General features: G+C 36.8%; 3 protein-coding genes across 3 annotated transcripts; 2 read left to right on the top strand and 1 right to left on the bottom strand.

Moving 5' to 3' along the window:
* The first annotated feature begins 1,290 nt into the window (after positions 1-1,290).
* Positions 1,291-6,151, top strand: LOC145087416 (protease Do-like 7). Its single transcript, XM_079025363.1, has 13 exons — positions 1,291-1,836; positions 2,032-2,102; positions 2,198-2,332; positions 2,439-2,497; positions 2,581-2,617; positions 2,698-2,823; positions 2,910-3,122; positions 3,204-4,034; positions 4,105-4,393; positions 4,477-4,647; positions 4,732-5,413; positions 5,499-5,610; positions 5,692-6,151. Exons 1-13 carry the CDS (start codon positions 1,566-1,568, stop codon positions 5,869-5,871), a joined length of 3,177 nt encoding a protein of 1,058 aa, XP_078881489.1. The 5' UTR covers positions 1,291-1,565; the 3' UTR covers positions 5,872-6,151.
* A 242-nt stretch (positions 6,152-6,393) lies between these two features.
* On the bottom strand, positions 6,394-10,004 carry LOC145087417 (disease resistance protein RGA2-like). Its single transcript, XM_079025364.1, has 2 exons — positions 6,811-10,004; positions 6,394-6,643 (listed from the first exon to the last, which is right to left on the bottom strand). The coding sequence occupies exon 1, from the start codon at positions 9,821-9,823 to the stop codon at positions 6,860-6,862; it is 2,964 nt and encodes a 987-aa protein (XP_078881490.1). The 5' UTR covers positions 9,824-10,004; the 3' UTR covers positions 6,394-6,643; positions 6,811-6,859.
* Positions 10,005-13,529: 3,525 nt separating this feature from the next.
* On the top strand, positions 13,530-13,988 carry LOC145090595 (cold-regulated protein). Its single transcript, XM_079028739.1, has one exon. It carries the CDS (start codon positions 13,660-13,662, stop codon positions 13,885-13,887), a length of 228 nt encoding a protein of 75 aa, XP_078884865.1. The 5' UTR covers positions 13,530-13,659; the 3' UTR covers positions 13,888-13,988.
* The last annotated feature ends 6,058 nt before the right edge of the window (positions 13,989-20,046 follow it).

The raw sequence follows: 20,046 nt of genomic DNA, 5'->3' as shown, positions 1-20,046 counted from the left end.
TTTGGGGAAAAACCTAGTACGCGGGGCGTACCAGGAAGGTACGTGGGGCGTACCAGGAAGGTACGTGGGGCGTATTGATGCGAAGCCGGTTACGCAAGGCGTAGTGTATAGTACGCACAATGTAGGTGCGAGTTTGGGTTGGAGTGCGAGACCTCGTACACTGGGCGTACAAAGGGCAGACTGAAAACCCTAATTTTAGGGTTGTATCATATATAAGCATTTTGTTAGCCTCTTTCTTCATTTCCTAAGTTAGCCCCACCCTCTAAAACCCTAGAATTCGTCCTTGAGTCTTCATGGTGGCATCTTGAGCTAATGGTGTCCATTTTTGGTGTATTTGGTCCATTTATAAGAAGATGGAGCTTGGTGCAAGGATGGGAATCAAGGAGGAGCTTATGGATCTTGCTTATGTGTCTTATTTCCAGCTTGTTGGAGGTATATATCTTTGAACTTGATCATTGATGTATTACATCTACCATTTACGAGTTTTGGTTCATTTTGGTCCCAAGAACGAGATCTAGTGGTCTTGATTCCATTCTAGGAGCTTTGAGTCTCCCCTCTTAGTGTTTATGAGGTTCACGATAAAGTTGGCACCTTCAGAGTTTAAATCCATCCATGCATGAGTTGGAGCCATTTTCATGATAGTAGAATGTTATATTTTGAGTTTAGGTTCATTTGGGGCATGCAAAGTCACCAAGTCAGTGACTTTATGGGTCTAGACATTGTTTAGGACACATATATGTGGTTTGGACCTATGGGCTAAGCATTAAGTGCTTAATGTCACAAGTGGGATTAAGAGGGGAGTACGTTGGGCGTACAAGTCTATACGCGCAGCGTACAAGCCATAAAGCGAGTACGCACAGCGTACAAACTGAGTATGCCCTGCGTACTCAGTCAGATTGGAGTTCGCAATAGTGGGCCTCGAGTTGGGCCATTTCTTGGACTTAGTTGCTAAGGACCTTTGTGGACCATCTAGAAAACATATTTTGGATCAAGGAAATTATAGGATCCTAAATGCCCATTGGAAAAGTTTGAGCCGAATTTGGAGCAGTAGTAATATCTTTGTTGTTTTTTTAGTAAATATTTGCCAAACCTTGTGAAATGTATGAGCATGGATGGTCTGGTATAGATCTTGACAAAATCTGCACTTTACTCAATTTATGATGTGCAAGGGACATTTTATGAAGCCCTGTCAAATTCCAAAATTACCCCACCTTCATTTTGGTTATTACTGGTGCTCTTGAGGCCGAACAGCCATGTGCAAGGGACTATTTCGTAATTAAATTTACAAGTTGAAAAGCATGAACTGGAACTGAGACGTCGAATGGAGTGAAGTGAGGACTCTTTTTGTCAGCTTCCAATCTTTCTCGCTGACAAAGTCACATCTCTGTCGCCGGAGTTTCGGAACCAGCCGCCGTACTTTGACTTACAGATATATACATCATTTATGTATATATACTCATAAGCTCGTCAGAAAAACATCGCCATACACAGAGCACATTAGCCCTAAATCACGACTCAGTAATTATCGCCGAAAAAAAAGAATCGAAATTCGCGAGATTTAGGCGATGGGGGACTCATTGGAAAGGTTAGAATCGGAGTCTTCGGGAATGAAGGATGAATTGTCTATGGAAATTGATCCTCCGTTCAAAGAAAACCTCGCTACCGCTGAGGATTGGAGGAAGGCGCTGCAAAAGGTGGTACCGGCGGTGGTGGTACTCCGAACTACTGCTTGTCGAGCTTTTGATACCGAATCGGCAGGTGCAAGCTACGCTACGGGGTTTGTAGTCGATAAGAGTCGGGGAATTATACTAACCAATCGTCATGTGGTCAAACCAGGTTAGTTACTCTGCTTATCTGTTTTCCCCAATTAAAGACTGGTTTCTAAGATTCATGATTATCGAGGATAGAGTTATAGACTCGTAAAAGTGATAATGGTTGGTAAATTCAGTGTCATCTATTCAATGTTCATCTACAGGGAAAAGTAACTCCTTTCAATGTTACCTTTTTCTGATTGATTATGTTCATGTATAGGTCCTGTAGTAGCTGAAGCTATGTTTGTAAATCGTGAAGAGATTCCAGTCTATCCAATATATAGAGACCCGGTGAGTTGCTTTAATAAGTCACACATGTCTGTATTTTCAACTTGGAGGGGTTTAGCAATTAGGATTATCACAAGGTCTCTGATATGTCAATTTAGGTTCATGATTTTGGATTTTTCCGTTATGATCCTGCTGCAATCCAATTCCTGAGCTATGAAGAGATTCCCCTTGCTCCAGATGCTGCTTGTGTTGGATTGGAAGTTAGAGTTGTTGGTAATGATAGTGGAGAGAAGGTATACACAAATCATCTTTGTGGAGATTACGATTATTGATAATATTTGATATGCTTCCTTGTCTGTTTCATATTCGATGTTATTTACTTTTAGTCTGAATTTACAGGTCTCTATTTTGGCTGGTACCATTGCTCGTCTTGATAGGGATGCTCCACATTACAAAAAGTACGCACTTCACCACATTTCAGTTCTTGTGTTATAGATTATGATTTATCAAGTATTAATGATAAGCCTTCTCCATGTTGCAGGGATGGCTACAATGATTTCAATACATTCTACATGCAGGTGAGCTTCTTCATACTGTTACAATTATAGTAACAAAGCTGTTAATTTTTATTCTTTTTTCATTTCTTTCTTTACAACAGGCAGCTTCAGGTACTAAAGGTGGTTCAAGTGGGTCCCCAGTTGTTGATTGGCAAGGACGAGCTGTTGCCTTAAATGCTGGAAGCAAATCTTCAAGTGCTTCAGCATTCTTCTTACCTTTAGAACGAGTAACTATACTATATAATCCTTTATCCTTATATCCACTTCAATTTGTCAGTGTTTTTCACATGCTTATGCATTGATACATGTACAGGTGGTTAGGGCTCTAAATTTCTTACAAAAGGGAAAAGATTCATTTCAAGATAAATGGGAAGCTGTTACAATACCACGTGGCACCCTTCAGACAACATTTATCCACAAAGGATTCGATGAGACCCGTAGACTTGGTCTTCAAAGTCAAACAGAGCAGTTAGTTCGCCTTGCATCTCCTCTATCTGAAACTGGAATGCTTGTTGTTGATTCTGTAGTAAGTTTTATTTTTTATTTCTATTGATGAATTACAATTATTAGATTGTTAGAGGTGGCTGATGATGTGGCATTCTGTAAGGTACCTGGTGGGCCAGGTCATAAAAAGTTAGAGCCAGGTGATGTACTCATCCGCATGAACAACGAGGTAACTACTCAGTTTCTAAAAATGGAAACTCTACTCGACAATAGCGTTGACCAAAACGTTGACTTAGAACTCGAAAGAGGTGGGAAACCTTTGAATGTGAAATTAACAGTTGAAGATTTACACTCGATAACTCCAAACTATTTCTTGGAAATCAGTGGAGCTGTGATACACCCACTTTCATATCAACAAGCTAGAAACTTTCGGTTCCAATGTGGTCTTGTTTATGTCTCGGAACCTGGTTACATGTTTTTTAGAGCTGGAGTCCCGAAACATGCCATTATTAAAAAGTTTGCAGGTGAAGAGATTTTAAACCTTCAAGACTTTATAAATGTTGTATCTAAGCTTTGTAAAGGAGGTAGGGTTCCATTGGAATATATAAGCTACACAGATCGACATAGGAGGAAGTCTGTTTTAGTTACTGTTGATCGACATGAGTGGTATGCATCCCCTCAGATTTACACTCGTGATGATAATTCTGGTTTATGGATTGGAAAACAAGCTCTTCCTCATGGATGCAGTTTTTTATCTTGTGGGACAAAAGTTAATGGAGTTTTGGTTAATGGTGTTAAAACTGAAGATGGATCTGACACTGGAGTAAAGAAACGGAGGGTAGGTGAAGAGGTATCTGATTATAATTTAAATGAAGAACCGATAATTGAGAGTCATGAAGATGTAAAAGATTCTCAAGGTACAATTACAACAGCTGATTTTGGTAATGCTTCTGTTGCTGAGCGTGTGATAGAGCCTACTCTTGTCATGTTTGAGGTAAATTTACCAAAACGCCCGTTGTAGTTGTAAATATTATTATTTTGACTTGTGAGGTTTGTATTTTCAGGTTTATGTACCATCATCATGTATGCTAGACGGGGTCCACTCACAGCATTTTTTCGGAACGGGTGTCATCATACATCATTCTGAAAACATGGGATTAGTTGCAGTTGACAAAAACACAGTCGCCATATCAGCATCTGACATCATGCTGTCATTTGCAGCCTTTCCTGTTGAAATCCCTGGTGAAGTTGTCTTCCTCCACCCTGTTCACAACTATGCTCTTGTTGCATACGACCCTTCAGCATTAGGGCCCACAGGAGCTTCTGTAGTCCAAGCTGCTCAACTTCTTCCTGGTATTTCAATGTTTTCTCATTCTACTTATTCAGTTATTGACTTATTTCAAATTCTAATTACTTTATTTATTTATTATTTTCAGAACCTGCATTAAGACGTGGTGAATCTGTATACCTAGTGGGATTAAGTAGAAGCTTACAAGCAACATCTAGAAAATCGGTTGTAACAAATCCATGTGCTGCTTTAAATATCAGCTCAGCAGATTCTCCACGCTACAGAGCAACAAATATGGAAGTAATCGAACTCGACACCGGTATTATAATACTACAATACTAAATTCTCATTTCTCACTAACAGATTGTTTTTAATGTGTTAGTTATTTATTTTCTTTTTTTAGATTTTGGGAGCAGTTTTTCGGGAGTGCTTACCGATGAACAAGGAAGAGTGAAAGCTATATGGAGTAGCTTTTCAACTCAAGTGAAATACGGTAGCTCATCTGAAGATCATCAGTTTGTTAGAGGTGTTCCGATATATACAATAAGCCAAATACTTGAAAAGATTATAACCGGTGCAAAAGGACAAAAAGGACCTTGTCTTCTGATTAATGGGATTAAGAGACGGATGCCTTTGGTTAGAATTTTGGAGGTGGAGCTTTACCCTACTTTGCTTTCTAAAGCTAGAAGCTTTGGGCTGAGTGATGATTGGATCCAAAATCTTGTGAAAAAAGATCCTGTCAGGCGTCAAGTTTTACGGGTCAAAGGTTGTTTAGCAGGATCTAAAGCTGAGAATCTGTTAACACAAGGTGATATGTTGTTGGCTGTTAATAAAAAAGCGGTTACGTGTTTTCGTGATATTGAAGACGCGTGTCAAGAATTGGATGATGAGGTGGAAGGAAGACTTTTGTTGACTGTTTTTCGTCAGGGGTGTGAAATGGAAATTCTTGTGGGGACAGATGTGAGAGACGGGAATGGGACAACGCGTGTGATTAATTGGTGTGGATGTTTCTTACAGGATCCGCATCCGGCTGTGCGTGCACTCGGGTTTTTGCCTGATGAAGGACATGGTGTGTATGTGACAAGGTATGGGTATAATCGTCTTTTACCCTTACAACATAAAATTCTTTCACCTATAAATGGTTATTATGACAATCTATTTACTTTTCAGGTGGTCTCATGGGAGTCCTGTGCATAGATATGGGTTGTATGCTCTTCAGTGGATTGTTGAAGTTAATGGGAAACCAACTCCTGATTTGGAAGCCTTTGTGAATGTAACAAAGGTATGGACTATGAAGGGATATTTAATTTAATGTTTTTGTATAAAAGAAATATTTAGAGTTTATTTTTGATTTGATATACAGGAAATAGAAAATGGGGAATTTGTACGTGTGAAAACAGTGTATTTGAATGGGAAGCCACGGGTGCTGACATTGAAACAGGACTTGCATTATTGGCCTACTTGGGAACTGAGGTTTGATCCAGAAACTGCCATGTGGCATCGAAAGACGATTAAAGCATTACAAACTATAAAAGATGTTTGAAAGAATTGTGGCTATTTATTTATAGATACAGAAAGGTGAAGATTTTTGGGAGAATGATGTATATTGTGTTAGATTATGAGGGGATGATATACATTATACAAGGACCGGTGTTTGTTTTGGTGGTGGTAGTAGTGCTAGTTGTAGGTTAGATTGAAAGATGTAGGAGTATTGAAGTTTTTCAAGTAACTTAATGTTTATACTTTATACAATGGATGTTGTAGCTGTATTGAACTTTTTATAGTTTCAGATTTTTACAGTTATGGTATTTTTATTTCGACTATGATAATTCCGTAAAGTTAAAATTTTGTATGATATTTAATAATAGCCAATCATATGTTCTATTAAGATACAAAAGATGAATCGGTGAATACATTTTGATTTCGTTGCTTTTATTTCGAAAAGAAAAATAACAAAATTTTAGGATGTGAAATAAAAGATGAACCAAAAAAGGATAGAGAAGTTGAAGATATGTATGGTTTCAAGCACACAATGCAACACATGATTCTTAAGAAGCAAAACAAATTAGCAACAAGCTAAATGGGACAACGATTTATATTGCTCTTAAAATGCTTGCAAAAGAACCATACAAGTTAAGGGTTGAATACAAATACCAAGAAACTACCTAATTATACATGAATCCACACTATTACCACTAGATCCTTCCATTGTCTTAATACTATTTCTTGAAAGCTAATGATCCTTGTCAAATTTTCCAAAACCTTCTTGTATGACACCTTCAACTTCATGGATCCAGCCATGACACCAAGCAAAGCTACATATACAACCAAAAATTCACCAAAACGGATTGTAAGTTCTCCTAAAAGCATAAATTACCAAAATCAATGCTCTACATATTTCACTTTTTGAAATGTTTACAGAATCTCTTAGAAATACTCAAGAATGAAATAAACCAACACAAAATATGCATTAAACAAGTACCTGAATTCAAAGCACCAGAAGATTACATTACTATTCACATCCATCACATTCACTGCATCACTTGATCATCAATCTTAACATACGGAAGATGAACAATTTTTGACCAATCCTCACCTACGTCTGTCTCACACCTTACCTTCACCATTTCACAATCCCCAATAACCACAGACTTGAGTTTTTCAAGATTCTGCAACCCATCTGGTAAACACCTCAAATTTGGACAACCCATGATTTGTAATTCCTCCAAAGCTTTTAAACGCTGCAATCCGTCTTCCAAACTCTCTAACCTTAAACAATCCAAAATACTCAGTGATCTGAGATCCGGTGTTCCCTGAAACCAATCTGAAGGAAACGAAACAATACCATGACAACCCTCAACTGTAAATTTCTTCAAACAATTGAGCTCTTTCACAGACCTAAAAATCTCCTCATTACTTTTGATTATTTGTAACAATTCCAGTTTTGGAATATAAGGCAGTTCAATCAAACAGGGGCATTCGTTTATGATTAGTTTATCCAAACAAGGAAATAGGTTTCGATTATTTCTTTCTTCATCATCAAGATATTTAAGAACATCCATCTCTTTCAGTTCAAGAACCTTGAGAGAGGGAAGTTTCCCAATAGAAGACAGACTTTCACATCTTCTACAACCTTCAAATGAAATACTAACAAGATTTACCAAACTACCCATCCAATATGGAACACGTGACCCTGGGTAGTCAGATATTGTTAGCATCTTTAAATTCAAATGGGGTTGAAGTGCTTCCAAAATCCCTTCTGAATTGTTAACAGGAAAGTTATCTTCTTTACTGTTCTTCCAATTCCAAGATAGATTTAAACAGTTTATATTCTGTTTCTTTTTCAAATTTGCACTCTGAGCTTGAAATGAATCTTTCACATTTGTAAGACCCTTTATGCTAAACTCTCCTCCTAAAAGATTTAACTCTTGTAATTCGCTTACTTGGACTCCCTGGCCCACGAGAAATGTGCTGAGTCTTCTTAGGTGGCGTAACTGTCCCATGCCAAGTGGCATATGATCAAGAGAACAACACCCGTGGATATTCAAATGTCTAAGATTTCTCATGTACCTGATTCCTTCAGGTAACTCAGAGAGATTTTCACAAAAGGTCAGTTTTAGGGTTTGTAGGTTTTGGAGTTGAACAATGGAGTTAGGTAAAGCAGCAATCTTTGAGCGTGAGACATTAAGATACCTAAGAAACTTTAGGTTTCCAACTGACTCTGGTAAATCTGTTAGCATATCTGAACTTGACCCTAAATGTAACACTCTGAGATACCTCTGTTCGAATATGTAATCAGGGGTAGGAATTCTTGAAAAACCTTCAAAAGTGATGAGTGAACGTAAGGATTTTGCTTTTGCCATGACTTCATTTGATAGATATATGATGTCATTAGAAGATAAATGAAGAACTTCTTCAGGGAATTTTAGTATTTCACCAGACATTATGCTTGAACATTCGTATTTCATAACAGATTGTGCAAGATTATGCATCTCATCATGCATTTTACACGTTGTAACACCTTCAAAGATGCATTCTTTGACATCTTGCAAGAAGGACCTCCAAACTAAAGCATTGAATATCTCTTCACCTAAATCGTATAAGTCAGAATCTCCTCTTGATGGGACAAAACCATAAGCCACCCAAAGCTCTACCAACAATTGTTTGTCCATTTCATGGTGTTTTGGGAATATAGAACATAAAGCAAAACATTGTCTCATATGTGGAGGCAAATTGTCATAGCTTAGCTTCAAAGATGGTAAGATTTGAGTATGAGTTCCTTCATATGTCAACTCCCAAACTTCACTTTGTAGTATACACAACCAATTGCTTATGCTAGTTTTGAGGCACATTAAACTTCCTATGACCTTTAATGCTAAAGGCAAACCCTCACATTTCTTCACAATTGCTTTGCCAATTGTCTCAAACTCTGTACTTTCTAGTTCTCTTTCAACACCAAATGCATAATGTTTGAATAACAACCATGAATCACTTTCTGATAAGCAACCGAGTGGATGTACTAATGAGGGAAGGGTAGCTATTGTATCAGCAAGTTTCATGCTTTGAGTTGTTACCAGAATAGCACTGCCTTTACCTCCACACCTCAATGCTTGCATCAATCCATTCCATTCCTCATTGTTCTCATTTTTGACATCATCCAAAACCAAGAGGAATCTTCTTCTCTGTAATTTCTCTTGGAGTCGTTGTTGCAATGGTTCAAGTTCCATGAGTGAGAGATTGGAGGAATCACCTTCTATACACTTCAAAAATTCTCTAGCTAGTCTTTGGATGCTAAAGTCATTGGATACACGTAACCAAACTTTGAAATCAAACAACTTATTTACCCTTGAATCGTTGAAAATCAGTTGAGCAAGTGTGGTTTTACCCAAACCCCCCACACCCCATATGGCATAGACATGTACATGATCATGATCTAGACTGTTCAAATTGGTGCATATCTTGTCAATAATCACTTCTTTCTCCTCATCTCTTCCTACAATCTCAGAATCTATCGAGCTGATTATCCTGGTTTCTATATCAGCAACAACTTCTGAAATATTAATCCCTTCTTCCAATTCAAACATGATTCTCTCGGATGCGATTGCGTTCAACAATTCTTTAATATCTTTCACTTTCTGAACCATCATAATACGAAACTGGAGCGGATTACTAGCGGAGAAGAATGTACTTACTCGGTTCTTGATTCCCCTCTCAACGTGAAGCCTTCGCAGCAAAGCTTCGGTAGAGACCTCTTCCAGAACATTTTCGACCTCGAAAGATGCAGCTCTGAGCTTCCTTAGCCAATCTTGTAAAGCTCTGTTCTTCCTCTGCTTGACTTCAGCGTCGGCGAGCACCGCTTGGATCTGTGTAAAAATGGTTCGTAGAGACCGGAGATCGGACTTGAGGCCCCATAGAACAGCGAAATCTTGGGCTGCTAGAGACGTAGATCTTTCCATTACTTGATTAACTACAGAAGACACGATTGGATCTCCCATGATTTTAAAAAAATGAATCTTCCCACCAAACAAAGAACCCTAGGATCACTGATTGTTGACTTTCACTGTGACTTTTGAGTTTTGAGAAAAGTTGAAGAACGAAGATGAAAATTATTCAGCTCGGCATCACGAAATCAGTAGATAAAGATCGGGATTTATTTTACTTTACGTTTTTACGTTTTACAAAACCGCGAATCAAGATTAAATCGGGATGGAAAGATCCTTTTAAAATGATTTAGGGGTGTTGGTAAAGTCAGTTTGTTAAAATAAATGTTTGTAACTTTGTATATTTAAAAGTATTTTTTTTTTAAAATAACCTTTTCATTATATTTTGATAAAGATATTTCGTATAAAACTAGAGTTTTGATTTTTTTTTTTTAGTTTTTTTCTTTATTATTATATGATTACTTCTCAAACTTTTTATTGTTTTTCGAATAAATCAAAAATTCCTTTAAAAAAAGTCATTTTTTTAACTAAAAATTAGTATTTACCAATTTTTTTAACCTATTAATTTTAAAAAAACTAATAAGTTAATAAATCATTTTAAAAACACACTCAAACTCTTCTAATTTTAAAAGTGAGATTTTAAACTAAATATATTTTTTTAATTTATTGACTTATTAGTTTTTTGCAAAGTCTAAATAACGTTACTCGTAACTTGGCGACAATGTCAAACCTTAAGGTTTTAGGAGCTGTGACGAGGTACGTTGTTTGTAAGACGTAAGTTAAAACTACAATTTTGTATAGAAATGTCGGGGACCTAGATTTCGAAGTGTAACTACCAGGTAGAAGTATTAGACTTCAAAGTGTAACTACAAACTAAGGGGCTGTTTGATAGCCTCTTAATTAAAAAATTAAGAGACAACCTCTTAAAAGTTCAAATTTAGAGTGTTTGATTGCATCTTATTTTTTTGTCTCTTAATCTTAAAATGCCTCTTAATTTTACAGAGATAAAATTGTATCTGAAGAGAAAAATTAGACGCGCGTTCCTATTTTACCCATAACATGTTTCTCCGCTCTTTTCTATTTCACGATACAGCTTCCCCCAAGCCGTCTCCGACAACTTGCAACCCTACTGTTCTAGCCACCGACCGGTCAACACCTCCACCAGCACCTCCGCCTCCTCTAGCGTCGCCGCTGCCTGCGCCTCCATCCTGCCCCGTTAAACTCGTTGACAACATCAAATAATGGATTTCAGAGGTTGATTTTCTTAATCGGCTTTCCACGGACATCAATCTGTCAAACTCCACCAGCGACATCACCGCCGTCGGCCCCGCCAGTGACATCGCCTCCACTATCCCTGCCAACTTCCCCTGTCTCTCTGAATGATGCTTCAATACCTTCTGTTATACATTCATTTGCTCTGTGTGTGCACCTGTGGTCAATTGTGTAATATTCAAATTTGATTTGGGGTACTTTTGATCGCAATTAGATTATAGAGAAATCAAAACAACCTGGGGTATTTTGCATTTGATTTTAGCTGTTTAGGGATTAGAAACCAAAATTATACATGTTCCTTTCTCTCCACTTATTTAAGAATTGTTCATGTTATCAATAAGTCACCTTAACTTAAACCTTTTATCTACGGGTAAATATATGAGTATATGTTGTTGGTTGTTGTTCAATTAGGTTAGAGATATTATAATTTATGTAGTATTCATAAGAATCAGAGCATGATTTGCTTTTTTTTTTCAACAACTTAAGCATGGAGCTAACCAAGTATTCAATGATTAAACATATCATTTGGTATTAATTTTTATTCTTGAATATTAATCATGGTTTACTTTTAAATGCCAAATATATGGAGCACATCTTGGTGTTTTTTTTTGTGCATGAACGAGCTGGTTGTTATTATTGAGAATCATTGCTAAAGTTGGTTGCTATTATGTGTATAATCGACCAAAAATATAGTGGATTCCTGTTATTCACTCTTGGATCTAGATCTCATGGTATTTCGTGTGTAATGTTGTGAATATTTTTTTGAGAGCCATTGTTAGGTTGGATGTTGTATACATAGTGGTTGCTATTTTTCATAATCATATCTTTGTCGTTTTAAAAAAACATTGATTCAATTGTTAATGATTTATTATTTATTTGTTTATTGATTATTGATTCAATTTGTATAGTTTCTTATGTTTCGATTATTTATTGCTTGTTGTTTGATGATTTTTATATTTCTTTTTATAATTATTCAAGAAGTTGGTTTAGTTATTTTATAAAATAGAATTTTTGAATGCAGCAAAAAATAATACATAAGGGTAAAATGGTAATTTTCATCATTCAACACAACAATTTAGATGTTCCAACCAAACAATATGTTAAAATTTTAGATCTTAAAAATTAAGACCTCTTAAAAATTCAGAACTTAATAATGCAGATCCTGCCAAACAGCCCCTAAAAATAATAGTCTATCACCTTCCACCTTAGCTTTAACACTTATTTATATTTGAAAATTAAAAAAAAAATAATAAGTTATTTGGATGCCACATAAACATAAACATTTTAAGGCAGGTTTAAGGGATTAAATAAGATAACCATTATAATGAGTTTTTTATTTTTTTATTTTTTTATTTTTTTAAGAAAATAACCATTTTTTTTTTTGTTTTTGAAAAATAATTATTTTCTCCCAAATGCCATATTTCAAACTATTCTTCAAATTATGGAGTTTTTTTGTACTTTTTTTTTGAAGAAGTCCCTCAATTTTTATCCCAAATGTCCAATTTTAAATTTTTGATATCATCGTTTTTCAATAAATTTTTGATTTTAACATATTTTTGTATATATATATATTTCATATTTAATATATTTGTTTAACTTTCTACTAGGATTTAGTGAAAAATATTTTTTTTTATTGAAATTTAGAACCATTTATCGAATTCGGACTTGTTTTTGAAATTTTAGTCCGGGATTCAGAATATTGGTCTAGAATCCCGAAATATCAGTCCGGAATATATATATATATATATATATATATATATATATATATATATATATATATATATATATATATATATATATATATATATATATATATATTTGGCATTTTTTTTTCTCAATGTTTTTTTTTTCAAAAATGATTTTTTGGTTATCTTTTTCTAAAACTAATTATATTATTATATTAATCAATTTCCATAAATTCAATATGCTATGTAGGATGTCAAATAAGCTTAACAACCTATAAAGTTGAATAAATTAAAATGGCAAAATTAAGAGGTCATTAACAAATTAATAGCCTAAAGTTTAAACAAAAGAAATGATATAAAGGCGTAGTAAATAAAGAAAACGAATAATTTGTTGGATAAGAACGATATTAATTCTAATAATAATTATTTATTATCAAGTTTTCAAACATATAGCAAATACTTAAACAACGTTTATTTTCTGTTTTCTAACATCTATCAAAAAGTCGTGTAATTCATAAACTATAGTTAAAACATCAATAACCAATAAGCTAAGTAAAATAAACCAATGTGAGGAAGACGCGCATAACGAAATCGCCTACTGCCCTACTTCGTTATAAAACATTAATTATCCGCCCATAAACGCGTAACACCATCAGTAACCTTCCGACACGTGTCGTTCATATCCCACTATGCACCACGTGTACATCTCACTTCTTTCACATCGCAACACGTAGCAGCACAAATGCCGCCTTAATCCAATATAAAATTACACAAATATCCCTATAAATAACTGAAAGCGCCACCAAATTAACTCATCATCTTCTGCAAACAATCAACATTCAACAGTCGGCAGTTCTGTTTTGATCGACTAGTCAGGTAGTAGTACGTCAGAGTACAAGCAGATACAGCGTGCAGCCAAAGTAAACACTAAAGATGGTTGGTGGATTTCCGTTATGCGTGCAGTGTGGGACAAAGAGTAACCCTTGCCGGTGCAAGGTGGTTGGTCCGACGGTCGGGTTCATAGCATTTGCGGCGGCGGCCATTGTGGAGTGGCCGGTGGGGGCGGTGGTATATTTGTTCCGCCACATGAAAGGCCGCCGCATCATGGCTCACCCCGCCACCGTCGTTTATCCAAGGGTTAATAGAGCCATTCCTATTTAAGTATTTCACTACGTATGTAACAACTGTATCTTCATGGTGTTTTAAATAAAGTTTGTATACCAAGAAACTTTTATACAAAAATCTTGGGACTTTTTATTTCATTATTTGGGTCTCTACAATCCTGATGAAGGTGGTGGTGTTCTTAATTTTGACTTGATGTAACGAGTATATTTTCTTTATTTGATAATTGGGCATGAGCCAAATTACTTATACAAGTAAAGACGTTGTATATATGCTATTCATATATTAATTGGTAATTAGTGTATGAAAAACCTAGGCGACAATAAAAAGAAAAGTTTAATTGGTTTAATAATTCTGATAAGTTGAAACGTTATAATTTATATGAATAAGATTGTTACATAAACGCTACAGTCGTAATATTTCCGTATGTCTTTTATTGGCTTTCAAGATTACCTTAATTTGCAAAAGCGCAACACACCAAACCAGTTTTTGTATGGTATAGCTTTTACGCTATGCATAAAGGTGTATACGAAAAGATTAGCCAAATATGAGCAAGAATTAATGGAACAGCGATTTATATATGATGCAGCAAGTCAACAACCAAACAGTTACTGAGCAATGAGCAAACACAACTGCCTTTGGGTTGTGTTGATAAGAGTTTTTTATAGTGTGGTTTGTTGTTTATGTGTAATGATTGAAGTTCAAAACTAGTTTAATGTCTTTATTGTGATCTTTATAATGGAAAAGGATATATATAGTAGAATTATTAGTTGATTAGCAGTATCTTAAACTTCAGTGTTCCCACATCGACATATGAAGAAACTTATAACCCGTTGATAAAGTCATCCAACAGATGAGTTGACACCGGGCTTGGTTGCGCTTGCCTATAACCCAAGTGGGGGTATCTAAGTGGGTCGGACTGTGATTTGGGTCAATCGGTTGGGTCTGCCGTGCAATATCTGGCTTGCCCGTTCCAAGTCGAGAGTTGAAACATGTGGCTCGAGCGAAGGCTTGGTTTACGTGGAACCTAGAGTAGGGGACAACGCGTTAGGCTGGCTTCACAGAGCTGCGATAACCCCTCGCTCCCGACAGTGGAAGGATTACAAGCCTCTGCTCTTCAGTCCCATCGAGCCGGCTGCTCTCAATCAAATGGACACCCACTTTTTTCCTCCTTTATTAATAAATAAAAAAAACACACTGAAAATGACTATAATCTATTAGTAAGAAATCTATTTTATCACGTAAATAAAAAGTTAACCATTTTTACATTTGGATTTGAATCAAATGATATAATTGTTATATCTTATCATTGTTTCAATTTATTTAAACCGGATTTGATATGAATATATACACAAATTACAAGTCATATGTTTGTCAATTGTTATTAAGGTAATAACATTGGGTTTCATTATGTAAGGAAGTGGGGGTGTTATTGTTCGTTTGTAATGTTCTTTTTACCAACATGTCTACTTAAACAAACCGAGAGTAAAATCTTTGCTTAAACAACACATACCAAAAATTAACTTTACTCAAAGAGACCAAGTTGGAAAGGAATAACAACAAATAGGCCTAAAGAGGTTTTAATACTACAAAAATTAAGGAAAAAATTTGAACTAATTATCCGTTTTAAATATTGGACAAAATCCCAAGAAATCGCATCACTGTGTTTAGAAACGGACGCTTCTATTCATATTTATTATTCAGAGCTACTTATTAGTTTTTTTTGTTTTCTTGTAGATGGTGTGGTCCTCTTACGCTTCAAGAACGTTTCCCTCGCCTATATGAGTTAGAATCTGCAAAGCTATGCTTAATTGTTGATAGGATCAAAATAGGAGGCTTCAATTGGAACTAGAAAACACAGAGTATGAAAGATGAGGTGGCAAATGATTATATAAGTCTATGCTCCATGCTTGCTAATGTCAACGCACTTCCAGTCGAAAATGGTTTTAGATTTAATTGGAACAAGGATGGTCGGTACACCGTAGGCCTTCTAAGGAAATTATTGGACTCCTCAGATTCTAACTCGCAACAAACTACAAAAATCAGTTGGTCCAAGGTGGTTCCACATATATCGAATTTCCTATATTGGATCATTTTAACATGATATTCATATAGGTTCATTACTAAGTTCCATTAAAACTTTCAATCTAAACTTCTAAATTTGAAATGAAGTATAAATCCTCTCCCCTAAATCTTTCTGTAGCGAAACAATTCTAAAACTTTGCAATTTGCAAATTTGTAAACTTTGTTTCCTATAAATAGTATTGCCACCTTGCAATACTAACCAGAACAACTATGCTCCCACTAGCTTTGATATGTATTCAGAAATCAATTGAACTTTTAGAAATCAATTTCTTTTGACTTCTTACTAAAGTGCAAATTTCTGATACGTGATGTTTTGATAAGTCTTCATATAGAATTCTCAAGCTCATACACCTTCATTAGATAGCATATGTGTGTGTTTAAACCCTTATTGCAGACTTATAGCTATAAGTCCTGAACGTTCAAACTATTTCTTGGCATTTCTCACAATTCGAACTATGAAAAAGGATGTTGTAATCATATTACAAATTTGAGAATGCAATTAACACAAACACTAACCATAATGATATTTATCAAATCTTTAAAATCTATTAGCGTAAGTATTTCCTCATAATCATTTTCATGAATTATAGCAAAATCTTTTGCCACCTAGATTTTATGGTGTATGTGTTCCCATCCATATGAATCTATCATTACCGACCTACAATCATAAGATAAGGTTGAGGACAAAACCAAAATCAAATTTAGTTTTCCTTTCATGGACTGAACTTTGTTTATTTTTAATTTCTTGCTTTCTTGTAGCACAAGGGTCTACCAGTGCTTCCATGTTGTTAAATAACTCACCCATATTGATCAATGTACTATCACTGACCAGCATGCTTTGCCTTTTGCAGTCAGATGAGAACCATAATACTCATAAACATTGCCAACTCAACATGAATGTGCACAGAAACAAGAATGTGTCAACTTAACACGATAGGTTATCAACCTCAGTTCGTGTGCTAGTGATAACTAAAATGTTTATTCTCGATTGACTCTTGAAACTTTTCAAGATCATTAAGACTCCCACTGACTACTTGACATATAATTTTCTCTCTCACGGAGCATTTCTTGACGAGCAAAACAGATATTCAAAAGTTAGTGTCGATTCTCAACAAGAAAACACTTCATGGAATTGGTCTTAGTTCATCATTTGTTTTAAACAAAAGATCACAACTTCCAATTCCAAATGTGCTAGAGTAAAAAACATTATTACTCCACATTCAATGTGTAACAGCCCGGAATTTCAAATATTGATGTAATTATGATTTTGGGGGTGTTTTAAGAGGGGACTCGGCGAGTTGGAGCCTAGACTCGCCGAGTAGGATCGCAGACTTGGTCGCGGGATCGCGACTGGACTCGACGAGTCCAGATATGGACTCGGCGAGTCGACGCTGTTCAGCGGAAACCCTAGCCGTTTGGTTTTGGAACGTATATAAGGCACTTATAGGCCGTCATTGTCCGTCTTTAGTCGACTGAGAAGAACCCTAAACGGCTGTGGGCATCTAGAGCAAGATTGAAGGGTATTAGGGCTTTGAAGAAATTGTTGTGCAAGGAGGAGAAGAGTTTTGGCTAAAGGAACAGCAAGGGATTCGAGTTCTGCGGTTTGGGGACACAGAGAGTGCGTTATTCGGGTATTATCTCGGATTCTTCTGTATTGTTGATGTGTGCATGGATTTAGGGTTTATGGAACCCATTTGGTGATTAGATGAATTAGTACATTGTTACCAAACGACTATAACCCTGTATTAGGACCTTTAGAGGTCCAGAAGGTCCCATGTTTGTGTATTTCGGGACAAAACTTATCTCAGGAAGCAGTTTGATCGACTGCATGGCATGGACTCGCCGAGTCTGATGAACAGACTCGGCGAGTAGCTTGGAGATTGACTGGGACTCGTCGAGTTGTTCTTCAGACTCGGCGAGTTGAGTCGGGGTGGCCCCGCGATTCTTCCAGGAGGAACTCGTCGAGTAAAAAGGGGATACTCGACGTGTAGAAACGGTGTCTTAAGGAATCGGTGAGTTAAGGGCGAGTGGACTCAGAGTCGTTGAACTCGGCGAGTCTTGGGGTGACTCGGCGAGTTAGGTTGCGGGTTGAGTGAAGTTCTGAGCCTGGGGACTCGGCGAGTCTCAGGGTTGACTCGGCGAGTAGGGTCAGTCAGGGGTTGACTTTGACCTTGTCTTTGACCAAGGATTTACCAGTGGTTCCAGGGGTATTTTGGTAATTGTGTTTATCGTTTGAGTTCAGTGCATTGGTGGCTATCCAGAGGTGGAGATCGTATCAGTGATCGGAGCAGCTTGAGCTATCTGTTCAGTCGGCAGTTTCGAGGTGAGTTATCCTCACTATATCGCTAGGGTTTATGGCACCAATGCCAACCCTTTTATCGGATGGAAATCCGGGTAGTTGTCAGTTGTTATATGTTATGGGCCGGAAGGCAATACATGTTATGGGCCGGAAGGAATTACTATGTGGACCGGAAGGTCATGGCCTGGAAAGGCGTATGTATGCATTTAGTATGTTGACTGATTCATAGGGTAATGTTATGATAGTGACCGGCTAGACCGGTATCTTGTTAGAGTAATGCTATGATATGTGATCTGTTGATCGATTGTTGTCTATGAACTGCTATATGATTATTTGTTATGTTATATACGCATTTTATGCTTATGGGCCGGAAGGCGATATGATATGGGCCGGAAGGCGATATGATATGGGCCGGAAGGCGATTATGTTGTGTGATGGACCGGAAGGTCAGGGCCTGGAAAGGCGTATATGTGGATGGTATTCTGGGGGTATCTCACTAAGCTCTCGGGCTTACAGTTATGGTTTTATGTTTCAGGTTCTCAAGAGTCTGTGGCAAGGCAAAGGCGTGATCGTACCGTTCCTAGCGTTGGTGTTTTATGATATGAACCTGGGAAATTACTCTGTTTTAATAATGTATTGAAAACCTTTTGTAACAACGTTAATAAAATGGGTGATTTTGAAAAGTTTTAATTGTTTTGAAATTTTGGACGTTACACAATGAGGTGTTATAAACCTACTTAGTATGAAATAAGCTTCAAGATACGATTTGTAGTTACTAGAGTATAACTCTAAACCTTAATTGGAAACGAAGTATGACTCATCTCTCGATTGAAACATCTAAACAATATTTGATTCCTCTTCTTAGTCAAAAAATTGTACTAAGATGTACTTCAAGGATCATTTGTGATATAGTTCCACAATCACTAAGATGATCACAAAACACGATACTAAAGTACTCTCCCTTCCTTTCAAATTGGAGAAACTTTTATCTTTCTGCCTAACAAATTCTTCGTATTCGATCTACTACTCTTTGAAAACTACTTCAAAGTATCAGAATTATGCTTAATTGTAACGCCCTGATTCTCAGGTATTGCTTAAATAAGATATCTTGGGTTAAGCTCTACTCGACGAGTAGGTTGACCTATTCATCGAGTAGTAGTGGGATGGGATCGCGTGTTAAGTGACCTACTCGACGAGTCCATATTGGGATTCGGCGAGTAAGAGTTGGCAGATGAAACCCTAAATCTCGGGGTTTGCATCCCTAGCCTCCCTTGGGCCTCTTTACAGTTCTAGAGAGTCCTGAGAGTCCTTATACGTGTGTGGGTGCCTTGGTGTGGTGTTTGAAGCTTGGAAAGAGAATCTTGGAGGAAGAAAGCTAAGAGTGCAAAGGAATTGAAGCAAGGAAGGCTTGGGAAGCAGGATTTACCTCAGCCAACATCCTTTGGAGGTATCAAAGTGCCATCCTTACTTCCTTTTTGTTGAGTTTCTAGGGCTTTTTATGGATTTTCAAGTTGGTATGATGAGCTATGGGCTAGATCTAAAGTTGCAACTTCAGATCTGGACCCTCCTTGGATTCTAGAAGCATAAAGTCACATTTTTGGTTGTGATTGAGGTCCCTCTTGGGCATGAAGCCCCATTAAGAACTTAGATTTGGCATTTGGAGCCTTTAAGGCCATGCATGCACGTAAAGTTTGCAACTTTACGTGATAAGCATGCCCTAGAAGCTTGGATCTTTTATTTGGAGCCGCTACATGGCTCAAAACAAGTCTGTATGGAAAGAGGACTGAATGGACTCGGTGAGTCGCAAAGTTGAC

Source organism: Lactuca serriola, chromosome 2, assembly GCF_051521515.1.
Source record: "Lactuca serriola cultivar US96UC23 chromosome 2, Lser_US96UC23_V15, whole genome shotgun sequence".
Lineage (NCBI taxonomy): Eukaryota > Viridiplantae > Streptophyta > Magnoliopsida > Asterales > Asteraceae > Lactuca > Lactuca serriola.
Note: the sequence above shows the minus strand (reverse complement) of the source record. Positions and strands in the feature narration are given on the sequence as shown.

What these genes read in the sequence shown, in the direction of transcription:
- LOC145087417 (XM_079025364.1), bottom strand. Translation starts at nt 9,823, where the DNA reads ATGGGAGATCCAATCGTGTCTTCTGTAGTTAATCAAGTAATGGAAAGA.
- LOC145087416 (XM_079025363.1), top strand. Translation starts at nt 1,566, where the DNA reads ATGGGGGACTCATTGGAAAGGTTAGAATCGGAGTCTTCGGGAATGAAG. An exon ending in TCTTCTTACCTTTAGAACGA is followed by an intron (nt 2,824 to 2,909) that starts GTAACTATACTA and finishes ATACATGTACAG; the next exon opens with GTGGTTAGGGCTCTAAATTT. An exon ending in AGCTGCTCAACTTCTTCCTG is followed by an intron (nt 4,394 to 4,476) that starts GTATTTCAATGT and finishes TATTATTTTCAG; the next exon opens with AACCTGCATTAAGACGTGGT.
- LOC145090595 (XM_079028739.1), top strand. Translation starts at nt 13,660, where the DNA reads ATGGTTGGTGGATTTCCGTTATGCGTGCAGTGTGGGACAAAGAGTAAC.